The sequence below is a fragment of the Larus michahellis genome, chromosome 21 (assembly GCF_964199755.1).
Source record: "Larus michahellis chromosome 21, bLarMic1.1, whole genome shotgun sequence".
Taxonomy (NCBI): Eukaryota; Metazoa; Chordata; class Aves; order Charadriiformes; family Laridae; genus Larus; species Larus michahellis.
In genome coordinates this window covers 3372299-3394479 of record NC_133916.1, presented here as the reverse complement: position 1 = coordinate 3394479, position 22181 = coordinate 3372299, and the positions used below count along the sequence as shown (strand labels likewise).

At 44.1% G+C, this 22181-nt stretch overlaps 1 protein-coding gene across 1 annotated transcript in view; it reads left to right on the top strand.

Annotated features, from left to right (window-relative positions):
* The window catches only part of BLTP3A (bridge-like lipid transfer protein family member 3A), a 34968-nt gene that overhangs the window by 5309 nt on the left and 7478 nt on the right, over positions 1 to 22181 (top strand). The window contains exons 2-17 of the mRNA XM_074564085.1: positions 8584 to 8746; positions 10340 to 10378; positions 10841 to 10932; positions 11144 to 11333; positions 11776 to 11916; positions 12500 to 12670; positions 13622 to 13799; positions 14828 to 14914; positions 15511 to 15675; positions 16193 to 16335; positions 17086 to 17227; positions 17753 to 17946; positions 18578 to 20124; positions 20362 to 20558; positions 21080 to 21231; positions 21338 to 21485. Of these exons, the coding sequence (XP_074420186.1) occupies positions 8584 to 8746; positions 10340 to 10378; positions 10841 to 10932; positions 11144 to 11333; positions 11776 to 11916; positions 12500 to 12670; positions 13622 to 13799; positions 14828 to 14914; positions 15511 to 15675; positions 16193 to 16335; positions 17086 to 17227; positions 17753 to 17946; positions 18578 to 20124; positions 20362 to 20558; positions 21080 to 21231; positions 21338 to 21485 (3749 nt within the window). The remainder of the gene's footprint in view (positions 1 to 8583; positions 8747 to 10339; positions 10379 to 10840; positions 10933 to 11143; positions 11334 to 11775; positions 11917 to 12499; positions 12671 to 13621; positions 13800 to 14827; positions 14915 to 15510; positions 15676 to 16192; positions 16336 to 17085; positions 17228 to 17752; positions 17947 to 18577; positions 20125 to 20361; positions 20559 to 21079; positions 21232 to 21337; positions 21486 to 22181) is intronic.

Sequence of the window (22181 nt, the reverse complement as noted above, 5' to 3'; positions counted from 1 at the left end):
GAAAAGAGACTGGGATTCAACCTCTGCCATTCAAGGATCATTGAGATGGGCTCTGTGTCTCGCACTGGGCAGAAGGTCAGATCACGTTATCAGATATGCATCATTTGCCCAAGACAGAGGGGCAGGCAATTCCCTATGTCCAAAGAGCACTTCTTTCCCCTCAGTGCTTAGATTTCTTGGCTAAATGCTGCAATCTGGAAATCACTATAAGAAAATACAGTCTGAATTCTCTGTCTGTTTAATTCTCATTTGTCCTGAAGTGTTTTGCGGCACCACTGCGTGCTCGAATGCTGAGATGCAGCTGTGCCCTTGCAGTGACAGTCAAAGTGATGGCACATTCGGTTAGTAAAATGTGTTGGAAACCCTCTGATTTAGAAACACCTGCCGTCAGGTTAGGCTGTGCGCTTAACACTTAACCCTTCAGGTTTCTCTGAGTTTCCTGACCTTGGTTCTAAATTAACTGGAAGAAATTTAAAGAGCATGGTGGGTAGGGAGGAAAGCAAGGAAATTGCATCTGGGAATGGCCTGATGAAGCTACAGAATCATGGAGTGATTTAGGCAGAAGGGGCCTCTGGAGAACCTTTGCCTGGGACAGAGTCTCTTTGCAATTTTGGCTTTAGTTGCTTTAATATCCTCCTTCAGTGATTGGGGAAACTTCTGCTGCTGAAGAAGATAATTTGCCTAAAATAGCTGTTGCAGCTATGGGAAATACGTGGAACCACAAAGCTCCTAGCAGTTAAAAACTGATGATAAAAAAGCTATTACTTTTCCGTCTGCAAAGCATTCTGTTCCTGCTTTTCAGTGGATTCTGTTCAGCAAGGTAATATTTTGGTGCCCAAGTGCCACAAAGCACCCAAGTTGGAATCCAAAACATGAAGGCTTGAAAAACAAATCTGGTGGCTAAAGCCCAGAATAACCCTGTCCTGCAGCCAGCACTTGGACAAACAGCAGCAGAGAATAGCAGAGGAGGGATGTGGTTGTGTTCTCACGCCTGCGAGGGGCTTGCATGTGTTTTGGTGTGGCTGAAGAGGACTTGACCAACACCAGTATGATACAGAGAGAATGTAACCCAGGTGTGAACAACCTCCCTGAATTTTTAAGCTGCACATCTTGGTCTTCTTGTGTCTGAGAGCAGCAGGACATGTGTCTCAAAAGGTGGGAGGGTTTGGGACAGAAGGGAGATGCCCAACAGGCTGTGTTGGGTAGGGTGTGCGATTGGGTCTTCCCATAGCTTCCTGTGGCTATGGGGAAGTCACTTCATCACTTGGTGTCATAGTTTCCCCAGCGGTTAAGTAGAGATAATACTAACGAGCCAGTTTGTACATCGCTCTGAAAATAGCCTTGTGAGTACTAGCAAATAGAAGCAGGTTTGGGAACAGGGTGGAAACAGTTTGTAGGAAGAAGCTCTGAGCCAATTCATAAGAAAGAAGCTTTGTCAAGTCTCCTTCCCAGCAGTGGCTGCAGTTTTGCAGGCCGTCAGGCCGAGCTCCCAAGGTATTGACTGCTGAAACACTCATAGTAAGTTTGTCTCTTAAGTTCTTATGTGCTATGTCTAGCAAAGCATTTAAGGCTGGATGCAAACTCTTTAATGTTGTAATTTGGAAATTTATTGTTCTCCTAGTACGTTTTGACGGGGTTTTTTAGACTTTTAAAAATTTTAATATTGAGGAAGTCTTGACGGAAAGACGGAAACCTGGGCTGTTATGGACTAAAGTAATAAACAGCAAACCATTTCTTTGTTCAAGGCAGGGGTGGGAAAAGAGACTGCACGCATAACAGGACATGGTGTTTTCCTTTCACAGAGAGTAATCTCTAAAATCAGAGTGGCTATTTGCAGTTTAGCAGAAGAATCAAATTGTCAATTTTACGAAGTGTGTGTCAGCTGCTGGATGCAAGGTTTTTCCAACCGCTTCCACTCGGCTCGAGAGAGAAGTGTGTGCCGTTTCTGGAATGCTAAATAGACTCTTGTTGCAGCAAAAATAAATTGCCCTTCAGTAGCTCAAGAGGAAAATGTGGCTGGATATATCATCACATCTGCTGATGGGTTTTGCAGAGCCGCATGGAACCTCTCCATGCCACAGCTACTCTTCAGATGAAGTGATGGGTCAGGAAAAGGGGCCATTAAACATGACTCTTTTCCCCTTGTCTCATTTCTTCTAGACTCCTTGAGCTCTTACCTCCTCTGCAGCTGCTCAGCTGTGTCTAAATTATGCAATAACCTGTTATTTTCTGCAGGTTGGAAACAAAAATGCAGATTGGATTGCAGGGCAAATAATTTCTTCAAATCTGAGAAGTGGGACTTCTGACTAGTGCATTTATTTATATGTTTCTTCCTAGTTTTCTTTCATGTGTTTATTTGCTTGAGGTTTAGTCTTAGGAAATTCCCTGGCAGCTGACGAGGGTTTTCATTCCAGATTTTGGAGCATGGGGCAGCTGGCATTTAAACTTTACTGAGCTTCCAGACGATGAGCTAGAAATAGTAAAACAGTTCCTCAGGGAGATGGAGTTCAACCCCTGCCAAAAACCCAGCCTCTTTTCCTTTCAGGTTAGTTTATGGTTTGCTTTACAGGTCTCCTACTACCAAATCAGTTGACAGTGGGTGTGGCGCAAGAAGCGCGCCTAGTCTGGAGCCTTTGCAGTTTTCCGGTATTCGGGGTGTGTAACAGCCATTTCTGGTTGGGACAAGAAAGTGTCCTCAGGCACCTAAGTAAGTGAGGATGCAGACTCCAGGAAGGAGTGAGATGACGTTCCTGCTTTGTGTAATATTTCAGTATTGTTCTGATCTGTTTAGAAATGTTGATATTTTTTCTTTTTTTTTCCCCCCCTGTGCAAGTTTAACTTTGAATTGAATTTCTAAGTCTTTTAACCTTAGCCATGGATAACTTGGAGCCAAGACAACTGACTAATCATAAAGATGTTTTGTGGTACATGTGAAACCGCAGTTGGCTTTGGGTGGTTGAGTGGCTCAGCCTTTTATTCAGTGTGGTTAAAGCTTGGAAAAACAGAAAGCTGATAATTTAAAGCCACGGGTGGTATGTGTATACAGGCACATCAGTGCACCCTGATAAGGAGCCTACCAGTATAGTGCTAAAGGCTGTTACCGGGTTACATGGTAACATGTACAGAGTTTGTTGTGTAACTTAAGTAGGACAAAGTCATCAGGCTTATTGCATGGGGACCTCATTGTCCACAAAGGAAAATATTATTCCCTACCAGTATATCTAGGGTACACTAGTACTGTATGCAATGTAGAGCTGGAGTTGTGGAGGTGATTTTTCAATAATATGTGGTGCTTTCCATCTTCTAAACAACTGGTTAGTTTGGTGTTGATCAGAGTTCCTTAAATTCTAAATGGCTTTATACTAAGTAGGTATGATACCAACGAGACTGGTACTAGATGCCATCTAATACTGTGCATAAATTAGTCTTCTGCTAATTCAATGTGTTTCTCTTCCTTGTCTGCAACTCTGAATCTCTCAATCTTGAGTAGCACTGTGCCTGCTTACCAGGCAGATTGCTCAACAGTTAGACCAAAAGCTTGAGTAAGTAAAATGGCTTTTCTTCCTGAAAGGGCTTTTACTTCTTCTTCCTATGTGACTTCGAGGCAGCTATTTTTTACTTTTACAGAAGTTTTGATCACTTGCCCGGTTTTATTTCCTCCATACTTATTTTTCAGTTCATTCCCGGACATGGATCTTGCAGTTAAAGCTTCTGCTGCTATCTTCCTTGAAAGTTTTCCTCTATTTGGAAGTCACTGACCTTTTCTTTTACTAGTCATGAACCTTTTTTTCCAAGTAAGCATGCTCTTTGTCTCCCAAGATAAGAGAGTTTAATATGAGGGTAAATGTCTTATCACAGAGACTTTTGGATTGTAGAAGATCTTCCCAAGGAAGATGGAAATCCCATTAAATGGCCTGTCCAAAACCTAACCAGACAAGGCTCTGGGAAAGATTTTGGGTAAGGAGCAAATTGCATTGGCCAGAATATAGTGGGGTTTTTTCAACATCTAATTTCTGTCCTTCTGCCATAGTTGCTTAGATTACGTATCTGTGTTACAAATTAAAGTAGAAAAACTTCATCTCTTCCCTTGCTGTTACCCTTATGAAGGCATGAACCTTGTCTGCAGCGGTTTCCCTGGGCCCCTTAATATTGCTTGTCTGTTTTCAGCTTCCAGCTGACAAGTTACCCCCTTCCTGGCTTACTTGTGTTTTGAGTATTTTTCCGTCTGCAACTGTGGCTAGTATTGCAAGCCATACAGTTACTTGCTTCTGCCAATAGATGATGCTTGTCATTAAGTAAAATCAAGGTCACTGGTGTACTGCTAATTAGTTCTCACATATAATAACCATAGTAACAAAGATATTAATAGAAATAAATGTGTTTAGCTGTAGGTAGTGATTACATACAATAGACAATGATTACTGAATAACTGCAGAAGAAGCTAAGGCAGAAAATCTCATTTGAGCATATGAAGAGAGGGTTCCTGTACCACGTGTCAGCAAGGTAATGAGAGAGAGAGATCTGAAAAGAAGTTTTATGGTTTCAGACATCTTCTTCTGACATTATCTGTCTATGGATTTGCTCAGTTGGAGACAGGGTGGCCAGACAGCTACAAATGTGAACATAAATTTATTATTTATGATTATAGCCTGGCTTTGGGCCAGAAATCAGATTTGGCCAAATTCCCTCTTGCAATCAGTGAGTTTGTGGCCTCTGGATATACAAGATGATGAATCAGGCAGTCATTCTTTTAGTAGTGACATCATTTTTTGACATATATTCAAGGTGATGTTTGAGCAAATAGACTGACAGTCCTGTGCCTTGCCCACCTAAAACCTGAAATGAGCTTCAGAGCAAATGAATCATGATCTCAGAAACCGCCCAAGAAAGCTGAGGGTTTCTTAAAGAACATCATTCTTCTAGGCCAAATCCCAAGAAGGCATTGAGGTTTAAATCATCGGGGAGTTGTTAGTACCTTAGGATGAGACATTCAGTCTGCTATGGAATTAGGATGGCGCTGTTAATGACTGTATCTGTCTGCTTCTTATAAATGTTGATTGAGAGCCCTAATGCTTGTGTCGTCTAAAGTGGTAAGAAACAGTGGGAAACTGGGAAACGGACTGTAGGGAAAACTCTTCTCTGCAAACCACTGGGCTTACTTAGCCCAGAGGCTTGACCTAGCAGGACTTCCCTGGCTTATAGCTGTTATAAGGTTATAGCTTGTGTTTCCCACTGCCTTAACTGTGAATGCAGCAAGAACTTTTTAGTCCCTTGAAGGCCTTCTGTGGATGCTGGTGGCTGTGATGGTCCACTGGGCTGTGGTGCAGCAGATCCGCTTCTGGCTGGCAGACTCTCGCAGAGACAGAAAAGTTGCTCCCGGTATTGTTAGTGTGGATGGATGCATGCTTGTGTAAGTGTACACAGATGCAAAATGCCCTTGTGACTCTGCAGGGACAATTCTATAGAAGACAGAAAAAGGTTTTCTGGTTTTACTTTTGTCATGGTAATCCTGGCAAGCTCAAAAGGAGTGCTGTCCTTTGAGTTTACTGGCTTAGTGCTATGTGATGTCTGTTAGAGTTGCAAAAAAAAAAAAGTGCAGATATCCCACACTGTCGGTTTTCCTAATAGCTACCATTTTCATTCACTTTTCTCTAAGCCAGCAATCCATGCTGCCAAAAATGTTACTGTTGATGAGTATGAATGGAGCGAGCCTGCCAACAAACATCTAAAATTGTCTGCTCTTGCTGCTTTTTTCCTCCCCTGGCAGTGACCAAAGCAGTTCCCTTCAAGAAGTAATGAAGATTTGGCATCTAAGAACTCCCAAATTCACAGGCACACTTCAACTGTTTTACTCCTGTAAGCCCCATCTGACATGCATTACATGTATCAAGATACCTTAAATTTGAAGATTATTCCATTTGAAGAGCTTGGATTCCTCTACAGGGGGAGAAACTGAGAGCAGGGGACATGATAATAAACATACCTTCAGGAATTTTGACTGTGTGGTTTAAAAGAGAGAATTTGTTTCAGTTTTAGATTTTTTGCTTACAAAACTTGCAGCTTCTGTTGTCCCATTGTCAGTGGGGTCTGTAACCTCTCCTTTGGGGGTGGAATGGTACATTTTGGTGCATCGAGAATGCCTCATGAAAGGATTCTTCTGTAGAGTCTGGTGGCACTCGTGGTGGTTTTCTTACCTGTTCAGCAGGATCTCTGCAGCCTCTCCCTGTAGGTGATTACAAATAGTTATTTGTTTTTAGCTAGATCATGTTTCATACCACTCTCTCCACCAGTGTCCTGTTTCACAGCTTTAGCGTCCTTTCACTAGGTTACTGTTCTTTTTGATACGCGTACACACTAAATAAAGGTGATGCCCTGGTTTAGACAAGTTCTTATGTTTTTCTTCTGCATTACCAGCTGAAAGCAGCTTGCCTATCTAAGCATGCTTAGCCCAGGATGAGGATCTGATAAGCCTGTGGTTTGATCCTCGCTTTAACAAGTGTGGGAAAGCTGCTCTGTGCCTCAGCCTCTCCCCACCTGTAAGCTGATCACTACCCACAGCAGGCTGTGAGCTTAACAGTGCCAAGTGCTTTTTATTACCTACCTGTTCAGGTTGTATTTGTTTCATTCTTAGTATCCAGTCCCAAGTAGGCATGATTACAACAGCTTTCAACAGAGCTGGCTCTCTAATGCAAGACAAGGATGCTCGTGTATTGCCCCTGGAGGTATTTGGTCTAATTTTCAGCAGTGTCTGAGATTGGGTGCTCGCAACAGGACTCCAAGCACAAATTTTATAGATGCTCAGCATATCCCTGCATCTCCCCGCCAGTGGAGCAGCTGCTGTGTCACACTCTGGAATATGTTATTTCTTTGTACAGATGCTGAGAAGCAGTGTTGAACTTGGCCACCTTCCTGGGTGTGTTTAAACAAGAGGGCCTCCAGTTAAAGGGAGTAACAAGTTTAAAGTGAATGTGTCAGCCTGAGATGCTGACAGGTGTGTTATAAACTTGGTCTTTAATCAGCTGTCAGTGTGTACCTTTGGCTCAAGGGAGGGAGACGACAGCATGACACAGTAAATGTCTGACTCAGGCTTCTGTGGTGGCAGGAGACGCTACAGTGGCAGGGGTGAAGGTAAAAAGCAGTAGTAGGCAAACCCCCAGCTGTTTGTGCCATCCTCCTCTTCCAGGAGTTGCCGCATCAGTAGCGTAGGGTTGGCATCAGTGGCTCTGCGCTGTCTGTCAGACTTTCTCCTAATAAAATGTTCGCTTTGGAAAGGCACTTTTGCCCCAGGAAGCCCTGGGTTGACTGACTAGCAGCTGCTCTGGTGTCTCAGCCAATTTTGTACTGCACCTCATTCTCTTACGGTGGCCACATCAGCTGCCACCCTGGCAGTGTGGCTCTGGTTCCTGCTCCCCTCTTTTAGTAATGACTTTGTTCCAGATGCCCTTTGTGCCTTTCACAGAGAAGTAGCCCACGCTGCTGGTGCAGGAAAGGAGAGAGAATGGCAGCGTGTGACTAACTGTGAGCCTAATCCTGCTTATGCTGACAATAGGGTCTTTCTTTCTCTTCCGCTTTCTGGACCACTGTACAGAATTAGAATTAGCATTAGCGTGGAGGAATGTGTGGAATAAGCCCTGGCTTCAGTAGTGGGTGAGTTGTTTGGCGGCTTCGAATCCTGTGACTGCGGAGTGTCCTGGTGTGAGCTGCCTCGCTCCCTTGGTGATGGCCCCTTCTGCACAGAAGGGTTGTTCGATGGAGACAGCTGTCCCGGTGAGGTATTGCTGACACGCATACAGCCTCCATGGTCTGCTGCCCTCTAAACTGGTTCCTTAGGGGCCACAGTGGTTTTAATGAAATCAGAAGTCTTCAAATTTGCCCCAGAATACATTGTTCTTGAGGAGTCCTGCTGAAATTGTTTCATCCGTTGCATTTTGGATGCATCTGAAGATTGTAGGCTGCACACAAGGGAGGTGGAAACAACAGAAACACTTGGGAGGAGGAATTGCAACCAGAGAGAGCAGCAGCTGCTGGCTGCCAAAAGGAGAGGAAGACGGGAGCTTGGGCTGGTCACCGGGAGGGGAGTTAGGTTGCATGCTTGGACCTGCTGACCAAAGAACAGGCTGGACTTCGAGACTGGTATTTAAAGGGACAGCCGTAAAAATTATTTATTAATGACCTTTTCCTTTCCTGTGTCAAAAACTTCAAAAAAAAAATCTAGATAATTAAACTTTTCACCACTGATATGGTACTTCTGAGGGAAGTAAAATTGCTGACCTGCTTTGCTTTTCTTTGTTTTTGTCCTAGGGCAATTTTGTTGGTTTCCAGGTTCCCAGTGCTTTAGAAAGAATTTTGAGTTTCTCAAACTTGAATTAAAAGAAAAACAAACGAACAAGTCTTCAAATGTCAAAGTGTAAACACTTTTTTTTTTTTCTGGAGCAACCAACATGCCCTGGGTTTAAAAATGTCAGAAGGCATTTAACAAAACAACACAAAGATTTTTATACTTAAAATAGCTCTCTTAAAGGCTCCTCTAGCTCCAGCTTTGCTGGGGGTTGTTTTTAGAGTCTCCTCTTTCTTCTCTTGTAGGTTTACCAAGAATCTCTCTCCAGACAAAATCAACCTGAGCACGTTGAAAGGGCAGGGGCAGCTGACTAACTTGGAGCTGGATGAAGAGGTGCTGCAGAATGTGCTGGAGCTGCCCACCTGGCTTGCCATCACTCGCGTCTACTGTAACAAGGCATCTATCAGGGTGAGCAGAGGAGCCTGCGCTCGCATCCCCGGAGGCAGATGAGGCCCTCCGTTGGCAGCTTCTGTGTGTCACTTAGGAATTTCTGATGACGAATCATGATGTGATTCAATCCATGCATCTCAAAACCTATGCTTTAGGTGTGAGTTTTGCTAATTGAATGCTATGAGATGCCCTTTGGTGAAACCTGACATGGCTGGCTTTGCCAAGCGCTCTGCCCCTGATGGTGGCCTGCAGCGGATGGTAGAGGATGCTGAGAGAGCACAGAAAAAGTGTGTGCGATCCTTCCTCACCTTCAGGTGACTCATTAAGCCAGCAGTGAGGTCTTAATAGCCACTGATGAATTTCCAGCAATTTGCTGCGTATGCTGTCTGGACTCACTTGCTCATCCAGAGCGTGCTATGGCAAAGAATCCCAGAGCTTAACTACATCTACTTTTGCTTGTATCAACCCTGCATATACTAGTTTTAGTTGATGACCTCCTGGTGCTGCTATTGGAAAAAATTGCGAACTATCATTCCCTGCACATCACCTCGATGTCGCTTAGGATTTTACAGACATCTCTGGTCATTCCCTGCTATTTTGATACCAGAGTTGTTTGCTGTGTCTTCCTTCATCTATGCTGACTTTTCTTTTTAATGCTAAAGAAGTAACAGAGGCCTCCAACAGGAATAGGAAGCAGAGAGAAATGGAGTGCAGTTCTCTGAAAGCCTAATTATGCTGTGAGATATTGTAAAAATAAACTGAAGTTAAGTCTTAATTGTTGAAAGTGTCATTCGTGAGAAATGTGTGAATAGTGCATGTGGAAAGCTGCACTCTCTGCTCTCAGTCAGCCTTTGCGCCCACAGTTATCCATTTACATGCATAATCACTGAAACTGTGCAAGCAGTTGCACTTTTGCACACTGAACTCCTCTTACAAATTCTTTCTCATTGTGGTTTTTAGAGCAAAAAAATTTATTTCTTTTTCAGTTGGTATGAAGTGACAGATTGTTTAATCTCAATTGGTACTAACCATAGTTGTATTACGTGAATGTAAAAGTTTTTAGTGTATCAGAGAGACTTGCTATAAAAGAAATATGTCTCTACTCTGCCAAGTGACAATAAAAATGAGCCTCTCTTGCTCATCTGATCTGCTCTGCTTTTAGAGTCAGATCTGCTTAATTTAGTAACAAACGTGTTCTCCCTCCTACGACAACTGCAGAATAAGTGTTGCTGTAAGAAAATAAATTGAGTATTTTTTGTTTGTGCACAGTCTTCAAAGGTGTTACCTGACTCCAATAACAGCAGCAATTAATTGTAAACTCTTCAAGGACAATGTTCTCTATGAAAGAATATGAAAAATCAGAATTTGACCTGCAGAGTATCTGTTACTTGTGATGATATGTGAGATCCAAAAGCTAAGCTGGATTTATAGGTCTGGTGGCTGGAATGTCTTTTCGCTTGTCTGTGTGAGCCTGACCTGGATTTGGTGAGACTTGATGGATTGTCACTGTGATCATTTCTCAGAGAAGAACTTTGGACTCACGGTTGCCTGTGATTTCTCAAACTTTCCAATGCAAAATGTAACCTTGTAACCTCAACTTTATTGTTTCAGATCCAGTGGACAAAGCTGAAAACGCACCCAATCTGCCTGGTAATGTTTCCTCTTTTGTTCATTGCTTTTATTTCTTTACTTGAGAAAAATCCTGCAAAGGGAAACTGTGAAGTGCACACTCAAATGTTCATTTGACCTAAATCCTCAAGGCCTCTTAGCACATAGGGGAAGGGGAGTTCTGAGAATAGTCCTGTTTGGCGATGGCTGACCTCCCATGAGACCCACATCTCACTGCAGGACCGAGGTGGTCTGAGCTCTCAGTGAAGTCCAGGGCAGCCTTGTGCCTCGTTTTTGTTGTTTGTTTTCCCCCCACTTCTGGGAATTCAGATTACCCAACAAGCTTGGCACTGATGGTGTGAGAGTTTTAGCACATGGGACTCTTGGAGAGGCATGAGAACCCAGAGCTTGTTTATTCCTGCCCTGGAACCTCAGACCTAAGGCTGGTAGCCTGAGCTTGAGTCTTGGTCTTGTATTTATTGCTTCCATGTTCTGCCTTTACAGTACCTGGATAAAGTGGAGGTGGAGATGCGAACATGTGAAGAGCCTCGGCCACCCAACGGACAGTCTCCCATTGCTCTTGCTGCAGGTCAAAGGTCAGATCCTGAGCCCTATGATTTCTTTCTGACATGCTACTGAGCTATGGGTGGCCCTTGTTCTCGAAGGTTAACCACTGGCCTCTCTACAGTCAGGTTTAAGTGGTTCTAGTATTGCTTATAAACCTTGGAGTCTCTCTGTATGTATCCTTACCTCTGCCAGGCCTTTTATTGTAACAGGTGATGACTTTGAGAGATCTTCTCTTCGCAGTGAATATGGCTTTGCTGAAAAAGTCGTGGAGGGGATGTTTATTGTTGTCAATTCCATCACCATCAAGATTCACTCCAAGGCCTTTCATGCTTCTTTTGAGCTATGGCAGCTCCAAGGCTACAGTGTCAACCCAAACTGGCAACAGAGCGACTTGCGGCTCACCCGCATTACAGATCCGCAGAGAGGAGAGGTAAGGAGTCACCTTATGTTGCCTGCCATAATGTGCACAGAAGAGTGACACTCGTGTAACCCAAGTCCTCTGGGGTAATCAGGCTATTGTCTGAATTCTCACACAGTGACGGTAGGGAGGTTTGAACTTGCCTACCATTTGCTGGAACAGGGTGGCTGAGAGCTGACTTGCGTTCGGGGCTTTCTCTGAGCTTTTCTAATCTGAGAGAATGAAACTGGAGAAGCTCTGAATGCCCTTGTGACTTGTCCGGTTTTAAACTCGATTTGAGAGAGGGGGTTGGATGTTACCTGGTACATGATTTTGGTTTTGTACTGGAATCACAGAAGAAAAACTTGTCAAACTATTTTCTGTGGCCTTGATTTATTCCACATCCTTTAAGCGTTTATTTTAATCCTTGAAGTTTTTGAAAATCTCACCATTTTCCTGTTTTTCTTCTGGGCAGGTTTTGACGTTCAAAGAGCTCACCTGGCAGACACTTAGGATAGAAGCAGATGCCACTGACAATGGCGATCAGGATCCTGTTACTACTCCTCTGAGACTCATTACTAACCAGGGGAGGATCCAGATCTCTCTCAAGAGAAGGGTGAGAGTTTCCTCCATACGTTGCAGGATACAGTCTTCCTGCCTGGTGCGGTGATGATGCACACATCCTCCCACGTTCCCCAGCAGCCGTTCTGTTCCTTCACAGATGTTGAGCCCAAGCTGCTATATCACTCTGTGTTTTCTGTTGGAGACAGCTGCGTTCCTACCAAATGTCAAAGCAGTTTATTTCCCAGAGGGTAACATGTACGGAGCAAGTTTTTTAAATCCCTTCGAACATCCCAAGGAGAGCTGTCATCTCTTTACTAGGAGATTAAAGGCTGGTAGCCTTATTTTTAGCTGTCAACAGATATGCGATGATGAAAAAAATATTAAACCATCTGGGCGTTGGGGTTTTTTTTCTTTTTTTAAAACCAGTGAGCCATTTGCCTCCTAAAGAGGAGGAAGCTTTGACTACTTTCTTTCTCAGAGGAGGTACTGTGGACATCCACCAGACAAGTTAATTTCTCCCTCAGATGAGTTTCAGAGCGGCATCTCTTATTTCTGCTACAGCTTCCATGTATTATGAAGAATGTATGTATATGGTTGAAATTCTTAAAGTCCATGACTCCTCCTTGCTCTTTCAGACCAAAGATTGCAATGTGATGGCATCTAAGCTGATGTTTCTCCTTGATGACCTGCTCTGGGTGCTGACAGACTCTCAGCTGAAAGCAATGATGAAATACGCAGAGTCTCTGAGTGAAGCCATGGAGAAGTCTGCCCAGCAGAGGAAAAGCTTGGCACCAGAGTCTGTACAGGTGAGTGAGTCATGAAGTGACCAAAAGAGTTGGATTCATTGCCAGTAAGCATCAGAGAATGTTCATACATAGTCACAGGCTAGATTCTGTCTGATGGGGGGGAAAAGTGGTGTTAAGTTGCATGGCTTTCCAGGTTTGCCTGGCACGTGGAAAGTTGCAGAGGATCCCACGAGGGTTTGATTTGGTAATAAGCAATAAATATGTTCTAGAAATAATCTTTTCTGTCTCTGAACGACTATCTGCATGAGTCTGGGGGAAGGGACTCTGGTATAATAAATTATGACATAAAACCATAGTGAGCTGTGATGCTCAAGGGAAAACATTTGGCATTCAGTTTCACTGTTGTTGTTTGGGTTTCTTGTTTTCTTCCTCCTACTCTGGAGAGAGCTCTTGATTTTTGCAATTGTTCTTTGGTTCACATATAGCCTAGCAGTGTACGAGAACCTTAGAACAGCTGCTTCTGCCAGTGACCTTGAACTTCCCTTACCACTTTCTTTGTTTTCAAAATTCTGTGAAACGTCACAGAATAAATACATAGAGCAGAGGACAAAAGATGTTTTCAGAGACAAGGATAAGGGAAGAGGAATATTGCTGATGCTGGTGGAAGCTCTGGGGAAGGAGGGCTGTGCACATAGTGCAGTGAGATTACATAGAAGGGGGGAGGATCAGGAATATTTAGCCCTTTTTGTCCAGGAGTCTTACAGCGTATTTCAAGATAAATGAACGGTAGCTTGATGTAGAGGAGGCAGAACCACAGCAAAAGAGTTTTGCTCGTGAGAACATAGGAAAGGATCCAGATTTCTGGACTCCCAATTCGATTTCTACAGATTGATGCCTTGCAGTCTGGAAGATTGCATGCGTTGTTTTACATTGCATTATAACCTCTCTCTATTTTATTTTTTTATTTTTTTCTTTCTATTAGTTCTTACCGAGCTTGTGTCTCTCTAATAGATCACACCACCTGCTCCAAGTACCCAGCAGTCCTGGTCTCAGCCATTTGGAGTCAGCCCGAATGCAAGTAGCATTGGTCAATACTTTGATAAGCATGACATGAAAGAGTCGTCGTACCACCTCCTCATCTCGCGCTTGGATCTGCATATCTGTGATGACAGCCACACTCGAGAGTCAGGTAACCGAGAGCAGGAGGAAAACATTAATCCGGTCATTAATTTTTGGTCTTGAAGGAGGATTTTCCTCTTGAAAACAAGCATCTTTCACGTTACTGTTACCCAGTAAGGCAATAGGCAGTTGTTCAGGCTGATAGAGAGATCAGTTCTGTACCTCTGAACTAGGTATTGGAAAATCTTTCGTACCTCCATTGTACAAACATGGGGAAGTCCATCAGTGGACAAGGTTGCTGGTGACGTAGTTGAAATGATAGCGGATATGCTATAGGAACAATCTGGTATTGAGCAATGGGAATAAAGCGCGATCATTCCACTTGGTGAGAAAAAGTTTGCTTTGACAGTATTCAGGACATTCACGGCAGCAAGGATTCTTTGCCGCCTTTGACAGACCATTCCCCCACCTACCGTGTTCTTTTCATGCAAGACTTCGCTAACTAGTGTCTGTTTTACTCCTAGCTGCCCCCTACTGAGGTAGAATTCTAAGTACTTTTTTCTCTTCTGAGGCAAAGCTGCCCCTCTCTCTCTCTATGCACAACCGTCTCTGATCCAAGTTGTACTGTTCGCTTTCATGCATCATCCCTTTAAAAAAGAAAAAAAAATCTCCTACCCACATCCATCACTGTTGCAAATATTTTTTTAATTAATCTGTGCATGGCTGTCTCCTGACCTGCTGTTACCAACATCTTGTCTCAGTTTTGTTGTCTTTATTTCACTGGTTTTACCAGCAAGTGTTGGAAACACAAGTGCTGGTTATTGTAGTGGGCCTGGGAAGCAATGGGATCTTGCAGTTTGCTATTTGAGCTTCTAGGTCTGGTTCTTACGATACAAACTGTTGGCCTGTTACATTCCCTTGTCCTTTTCCTTCCTAGGACAAGGTTTTGATACAGCTTTCTAAAAGTTGATACCCTAGTACTGGCCACGATGATAATCAATCAGTGGTGGCAATCAAAGCAATGTTGTTCTGAATTCTCCTGGACCAGGACTTGGATTGTACAGCTGATCATGATTTTCTTTGTTCTGTTTTCCGCAGGTGCTTTGAAGCATGGGATGCTGGGAGGTGCCATGCAGCTGACCTTCAGGAGGATGGCTTTTGACTATTATCCTTTCCACAGGGCAGGTAGGGGAGCGTGTGGCCTCCCGACTTGAGGAGGGGGATTAAATAGAATTTGAAGAACAGTGATGCTATATGGCTTCAGGAAGAAAGGCTACAGAAAGGACTGGGGACTTAAATCCTCATGGGCAGGGTTAATCTAATTTACCTGTCGGCGGCTGACTGACAAGTTGCTGGCAGAGCAGAGTACAAAGAGAGGAGTGAGTTGCTGTCTGTTGTAAAGACATCAACTTGAAACTATAGATTCCTTTTCAGTTGCTTAAGCTCTGAATCTGGTTCTTACATGTGCCTAATCAATTTGGAAGGCTTATAAGATGTATCCCAGGAGAAAATCTGTTTGTGGTTAACTGAAGAATCAAGGAAAAGTGACCTTGGCATTCTTCCCAACACTTGAATTTGGAACACTTGCTGGTAGGACCAGCTCTGTTGTATGAAACCCTGTGCTTGTTTCACCAGCACTTAGTATGCTGCATATTGCATGTTCCAGATGTGGTATCAATAAAGAGGAATGCTGTACAGATTTGCACACATTCAGGGGCACAGGAGGGTTGCATGTATCCAGGAATATAATTTTTAAAGGCAGGATGCTTGTTTTCATGCAGGAGATGCCTGCAGGCATTGGGTGCGGTACAGTGAAGCAATGGAAACACGGGGACAGTGGGCAAAGAAGTTGGTCAATGAATTTCAAAGCAAGATTGAGAAGCTTTATGAAGAAACAGACCCTGCATTTGCCAGGACTCCACTTTCCCCCTTCAAAAGGAAACCAGGTAATGATATTTGATAAAACTCCTGGTAAAGCAGGAGACGATAACAATTTTGCTCCATCCAGCAATCTAGTTTGCTCCAACCATCTAGTTACCTCTGCCCATTTTAGCAGGCTGACTTGTTGGTGCAGAAATCCATAGCACACTAAAAATCATGAATATAATGGTGAAGGAAAGTGGCTATCATACTGGAATAACACTGCAGCAAGAGCAGACAGACTGCAGTCATCACTTTCCTAGCTTATTTATTGAGTTTATCTGCAAGCGAGTATATGAGTAAATTAAATACTTACAGTCTAGCTGAAGAATGTGTTCTCTCGCTACAGAGCATACTCATCTTTCGGTGTTCTTCCTTCAAAAGTCCTAAGTTTATTTTTTCCTGCCTAACTGTGCCCATCTGTTTCTAATTTTGGGACTGTTAATTCTGCTCTGTAAGCACATACGTGTTGGTATTGATGCTGAAGTGTGCAGCAAAGGAGAGGAGTAAAACCCTATTGGTTCTGCTGTTCCATCCCCCCAGATGCTTCGTTGAGTCCTCATAAAAATCCCTTAGAGAAAGGCCGTATACCTCCCACAAGTTTGCCACGGCTCCGGCACCCTCCCTGGAACCGGCTTCGATCCAGCTGTGTGGTAATTCGAGTGGATGACTTGGATGTTCACCAGGTAGGGATTTCATCAGTGTCTGGAGATGTTCATGTCATTTCAAAAAAAGAAATTTAGTCTGATATGATTCAAATGAATCATGCAAATCTTATGTCATCCAAGACAACCAAAACTCCATACAGAGAACCCAAATGCAATACATTATGTTGCATGTAAAACTTTGAAATGAAGTATGAACAGATAATTTTCACGTTCAGGGGAAACAGCATACATAACCACAGAGTTTCTGCATCTAAACTTTAATCAAGCATTAGACAGGCCCAGGGTAACAGATTCCATGCATTTGAGAAGTTAGTGAGGATATGGATTTTTGACAGAGGAGGAATAAGTCTTCCCTCGTGCTTTCTGATCCAGGACAGAAAGCATTCCTAGACTGGATCAGGCCCTACACCCGTATACCCTGGAACCATTGCAAGGGCGTAATCAGTACCAGATACTGTAACGCACTTACTAACAGGCTGTTAATCTTGAAGAAAGCTATAACAGGTTTCATTTCTGTGTATTCACGTCACCTAATTCTGGTTGTCATGGCTCTTACTAGCAGTGACGGGAGACACAAAGAACTAAACTCCCTCAAAGGAGAGGAGTTGGCACTATTAGCAGGTAGGAAGAAGATTTATTTTTACTTGAAAGCAGAGTATGTGTGATATGTAAATGAGATAGATTGAACACAGGAGGCTGCAGGGTTACTAGGACAATTTGCTTTGCCAAATTTGAATTCTGCACAACTGCTTACCATTGTGTTTTCAGGTTTCTACAGCTGGTCAACAAAGTAAGAAACCCTCCACCTTGCTTTCATGTAGTAGAAAATTCTTCAAACTTCCTGATCAGGTCTCTGCGATCCATATTGAATTCACAGAGTATTACTTCCCAGACAATCAGGACTTTCCAGGTAATACACCAAGGTTAGCACCTTCTTTCCTAAGTTTCTTAAAGAATCAGTTAACTCTTAATTCTTTAGGTCTGTTAATCCTGTTACATACTCTCCGGGTGTCTGTTCTTTCTGTTCTTGTTTAGTTTTCTGCTGTTTGCCTTTCTAATATTTTTTTCTTGCCTGTGGGAAAGTGGGATAGAGTTCGCCTAGGGCAAAATGTGGAGGCAAAGTTGTGCTTGCAAAATAGTGTATCCAGGATGTATGGAAGGAGCTGCTTGTGTCTGCCCAACTCCTAGGGTTCTGCCTCATTCATTAGCGCTGGAGTAGGATTGTAGGGTGCTTGGAGTGCTCTGCAGATGGCTTGATGTGAGACCTGGAACACCTCATTTCTCTGCACCACAGCTTCTCTCTTTCATCAAGGGATCTGTCTTCCAGTGGGTGTTGAAGCCCTCTGTGTTGGTGTTGTCAGTGCAGCTGAGCTGCAGACCGCTTGAACTGCCTTTTCTGCTATTGTTAATCTGCCTCAACTCTCTTTCATTCTAGTTCCATGCCCAAACCTGTATGTACAGCTGAATGGCTTGACGCTGACCCTGGATACAGCAAGCGTGCTCTGGATAAACCTCTTCTGTCTGGATCTTTACCGCAGCTTGGAGCAGTTCAAAGCCATCTATAAGCTGGAGGATTCAGGGAAGCGCGATGAGCATTTTGATGTTCGACTGGATGGCTTCCGGCTGAAGGTACCGTTCATTTCATTCCTTTTCCAGTCTTCAGTGTTCTCTCCCTCCCTGTTGTGGAAGGAACATGAGACCAGGACATAGCTGGAGTGCTAGATCAGAATAGGCAGGCAAGTCAGTATTTATGAAAACAGTTTTAAGGAGAAATTGGTGGTTCAGGTAGTCAAAAGTTGTTCTCTGGCCTTTGGAAACCACTGTGACTCTCATACCGTTCCCAATGGGCCTACATCTTCTGGATTGACATCCTATGGTGTTTGTCATTGACTGCCCTTGATAGCAGTTTCATGAGGTGTCTTAAAGGCCTGAAAGATAGTAAGTCCTTGCAGAGAAAGATCAAAGCGAATGTTGTAAGTTGAGCTGCTACGTAAGCCATGGATGGTAAAAGAACCTAAAATAAAACTCAGTTTAAATTCCCTTGTGTCTGATTCTTCTTCTGTGATTTGTAAGTCTTATTTATTTTTTCAAATAGGGATAAGTTGAGATTCTAGTCCAGCTCCTGGGATTTTGGTAGAGACCAAGACTTTTCAATTGTTTATATATTCTGCAGCTGACCTTCTGTGTAAATGGCCAGGATAAGCCACTGTTAATTTCCCTTCTCAGTGCATTACTTGTAATGTCTTTCTCCTCTGTGTAGCTTAATGTCCCCGTGGAGAAGAAAGTCACTGACCATCAAGATCGTCCACAGATGCTCTGCATTTGCACGTCAGAGATGACTGTCACCAACACCCGCCATGCTCCCTTTTGCACCTGCCAGGACCTCCAGAGCCTCTTCCGTAAATTTGCCAGTTCAGAATTCTTCCACTCCAGCTACACTAAGTTCCCAAGGTCTCAGGACAATTTCAGCCTGCTCCACACCCTTTTCTTGCGCCATGCATATGAGGTAGATGATAAGCCTCAGAAGCATCCAGGCTTTCCCCAGCTGCTACACAAAACCTCTGCCTCTGAAGATCTGTGGTCTATGAATTTCGCTGAGCTCTCCCTGGACTTCGAGGGGGCTGAAAGCTCCAAGGGCAGAGCCCTTAGCTTTATTGACCCTTTTCCCCTTTCCATTTGGGCCTGCCTTCCCAAGAGATGGGGGCAAGCTCAAATATCTAAACGACAGGAACTGGCTGCCTCTGAGCTGAAAATCAAGCCTTCTGCCAGCTTTAGCAATCACTCCAAGAATGAGAACCTGTCCAGAGAACATGCGGTTTGTCAAAGATCAAAGACTGACCAGGATCTGAAGAACATCTCTAAGGTCCCAGAGACAATGGATGTTCTGGGTGAATCTGACTGTGAAATTGATGATGGAGTAGATGAGAAGGAGCTGGAAACCTCTGCTGATATCCATGTGCTTGTGTCCTCATCTGTTCATGTCAAAGTTCGTCTCAACCACTACCAATACTTGGTGCTGCTCAGGATGAGAGAAGTTCTGCAAACGCTACAGGAGCAGTTGGCCCAAGATACCCAGGAAGTGATGGGGTCTCCTTTAGATCCCATGTCTGCCTGTGTAGGAGTTGTGTTCCATAGTGCCGAAGTGTCCCTACTCATGAACCCTGCACCAGGGGTCTTGGAACCCAGATCCCTGGACTCAGACACAACAAGCCTGATTGAGTCTGAGCTCTCTCCTTCAGACAGCAAGGAGGGGCTGGCAGCTGAAGAGAAGGAGCTGAAATCAGAGACTAGTTCAGAGAAGGGAATATGCAGTACCTCAGAGGTCCCAGAGGACAGTGGCATTGAAAACACAGGTACCAGTGTAACCAGTGTACCGGTGGAGACACTCCCAAGATCTGCAAGTGATGGAGCTCTGACTGCAGCTCCACATAGTAAGAGCACAGAGGAGAAAGTTCTGATAGAGGAAGCACATGAAGCTGTGGAAGCCCTGGCTGCAGAAAGACCAGCAGAGACCAGCAGCCATCCTCAGAGCCCTCCTGCTCTCCCTTCTAGCCCAACCTCGGACACGCAGCCCTTGGGGAGAGGAAACATCAATCTCAATGGCCAGGCAGAACTCATCCCTTTGAAGAACATAGAGGTGGAGTTGTCTAGTGCACTGCATATCACAAAGGATGCCACGAAGGAAGCTCTGCACGTGACTATGGACCTCACCAAAGAAGCCATGTCTATAACAAAAGACGCTCTGAGCCTGAGCCGGGAGAAGATGACCTCCACCATGCAGAAGATGCTCTCTCTCCCCCCAGCCAAGTGAGTGGGCCATCCTCCTGTGCTTCACCATAGCAGCAGCAAGGCTGCTGGCGAGGGGGGAAATGTAGACCGACTGCTCCCTTTCCATATAATTTGGATTAGAGAGAGGTTAGATCTTCATCTCTTGGGCGTGGTCTAAATACACTAAAGTCTGACTTGCAAGTGTTCAGAGTCCAGCCCAATATCTGTATAAGCTGGAGGCTAAGCTGTTTGCCTTTATCGCTTCTTTTTTGGTAGGGATTCTGTGCCCAAAGCAGAAGAGGGAGCAGTGACTCCAGGCGGGGGAGGCAGTAGCCGAATGCGTTTCTTTTCCATGAAGAGGACAGCATCCCAGCATTCCTTTGACACCACATCCGTGGATGGGAGTGGCCCTGAGGATGGGCTGTCTGTGGACAGCGATGGCAGTGACGGCTTTGTGATGCTCACAGATTCTGGTAACGGGCTTGGCTTTATCCTCTGCCTCACTCTTAGTTCACATCAGTGAACAGTTTTCTGCCGTGGGCAATTGAGTCGTGCCGTGTTTGTATGGAATTCACTTGTGCCGCTCTTTCTTTTTGAAGGTCAAGAGTAGTTCGCCCACAATGGTTCTTCCTGCTTTTATAGGTGCCTTTTCTTTGAGATGAGGAGTATAAATGAGTGGGGAGGGTGACCTCTGCACATAATGTACTAGAGCAAGGACTGTGAATGTGTGTAGGTGGGTGGATGGTACACAGCATTTAGGAGGGGTTTAGTAAAGGCTGGTTGGAAATAGGGTACACTCACTGGGCATTTCAGTGGACATCTTATGCTTCAGCTCTGTGTTGCTTAAATTCATCTGAGGAGCTGGAGAGGGTTCCCTAGAGGATGGCATAGGCTGATAAGCCATGAGATTCAGGCAGATACTGCTCATCATGACTTCTAAAAAACCAGAAAAAGAAACAGAATTGAGGAGTTGTTGTTGTTACTTCCATTTCAGAACCCAGCCTGGACCCTCTTCCCTCAGGGCATCTTCCTCAGGTCCACAATGACACAGGCAGTAGAGGAAGCCTGATGGCAGAGGACGAGGGTGGAGCGTCTCCTGAAATAAACAGCTCCACTTCACAGAGTGAAGACCCTAGCCTTCAGCTGGTCAGAGTTCTGTTCCTTTTCACTGTAACATTGTCTTTAAGCGAATCTGGAAGCAAACTGTGCGGTGGTTTGTTTCAATAAATGAGCTTGTCACTTGCTGTTTTAGGTGTCTGTCCTCGTGTTGAAGATGAATGAGGTGAACTGTGGAATAGAGGCACGAGGTGATGATTTGTCTGTTGCTTTACAAGTAATGAGTGTGGTTCCAGAGCAACTGAACAACGTTGGAATGTGGCAGTATTTGCGTGGTTATCTGGGTAAGATGCTGGCTCTTGGAGTCTGCTGCTTTTAGAGCTTCACTCTTATAAATGGCTTTATACTGGCCACCCTCAGGGAATATTCCATTTTAACTGGTATTTAAGTGTTAATGTTTTTAGCGTATTTAGAATTGAATATGACTTGTGTGTGAGGGAATGTGAATGCTAAGAATCTACCTGTCAGTGATTCAAACCTGGTATTTGAAAGATGTTTTCAAAGTGCTTACACAGTCAGCTCTATAGTGCCTAGTAATCATTGACTGGGATTTTTTTAATTGTTGCTAGGATACATGAAATAAATAAAAGAGTAAATAAAGCTATCTAGGGAAACCCTGAAGTTATTCCTGTCCTGAGAATAATGCTTCTGGGCTAGTGTACTTCCCCAGCCTAAATTCGAATTACAATAAAAAATAAAAAAATAAATACAAAACCAAAAGCAATCAACCAACCAAAAAAACCCAACCCGACTCCATACAAATGAAACCAAAAGCAGCTATAACTGTAAAAGCAGTTCTTGGACTGTTGATCCTTCCCTTAATAGTACTGCCTGTGGCCACGAGGGGGCAAAGTGGAATACAAGCTTTTGGGTAGCGTTGAGGCCCGCGGAAAGGCTGATCAGCTCTGGAGAGCCGAGTGGTGAGCGAGTTTGGTCAACTCCTGTATATGCAAAACGAAAGCTAGTTTTAAAGTGCGTTG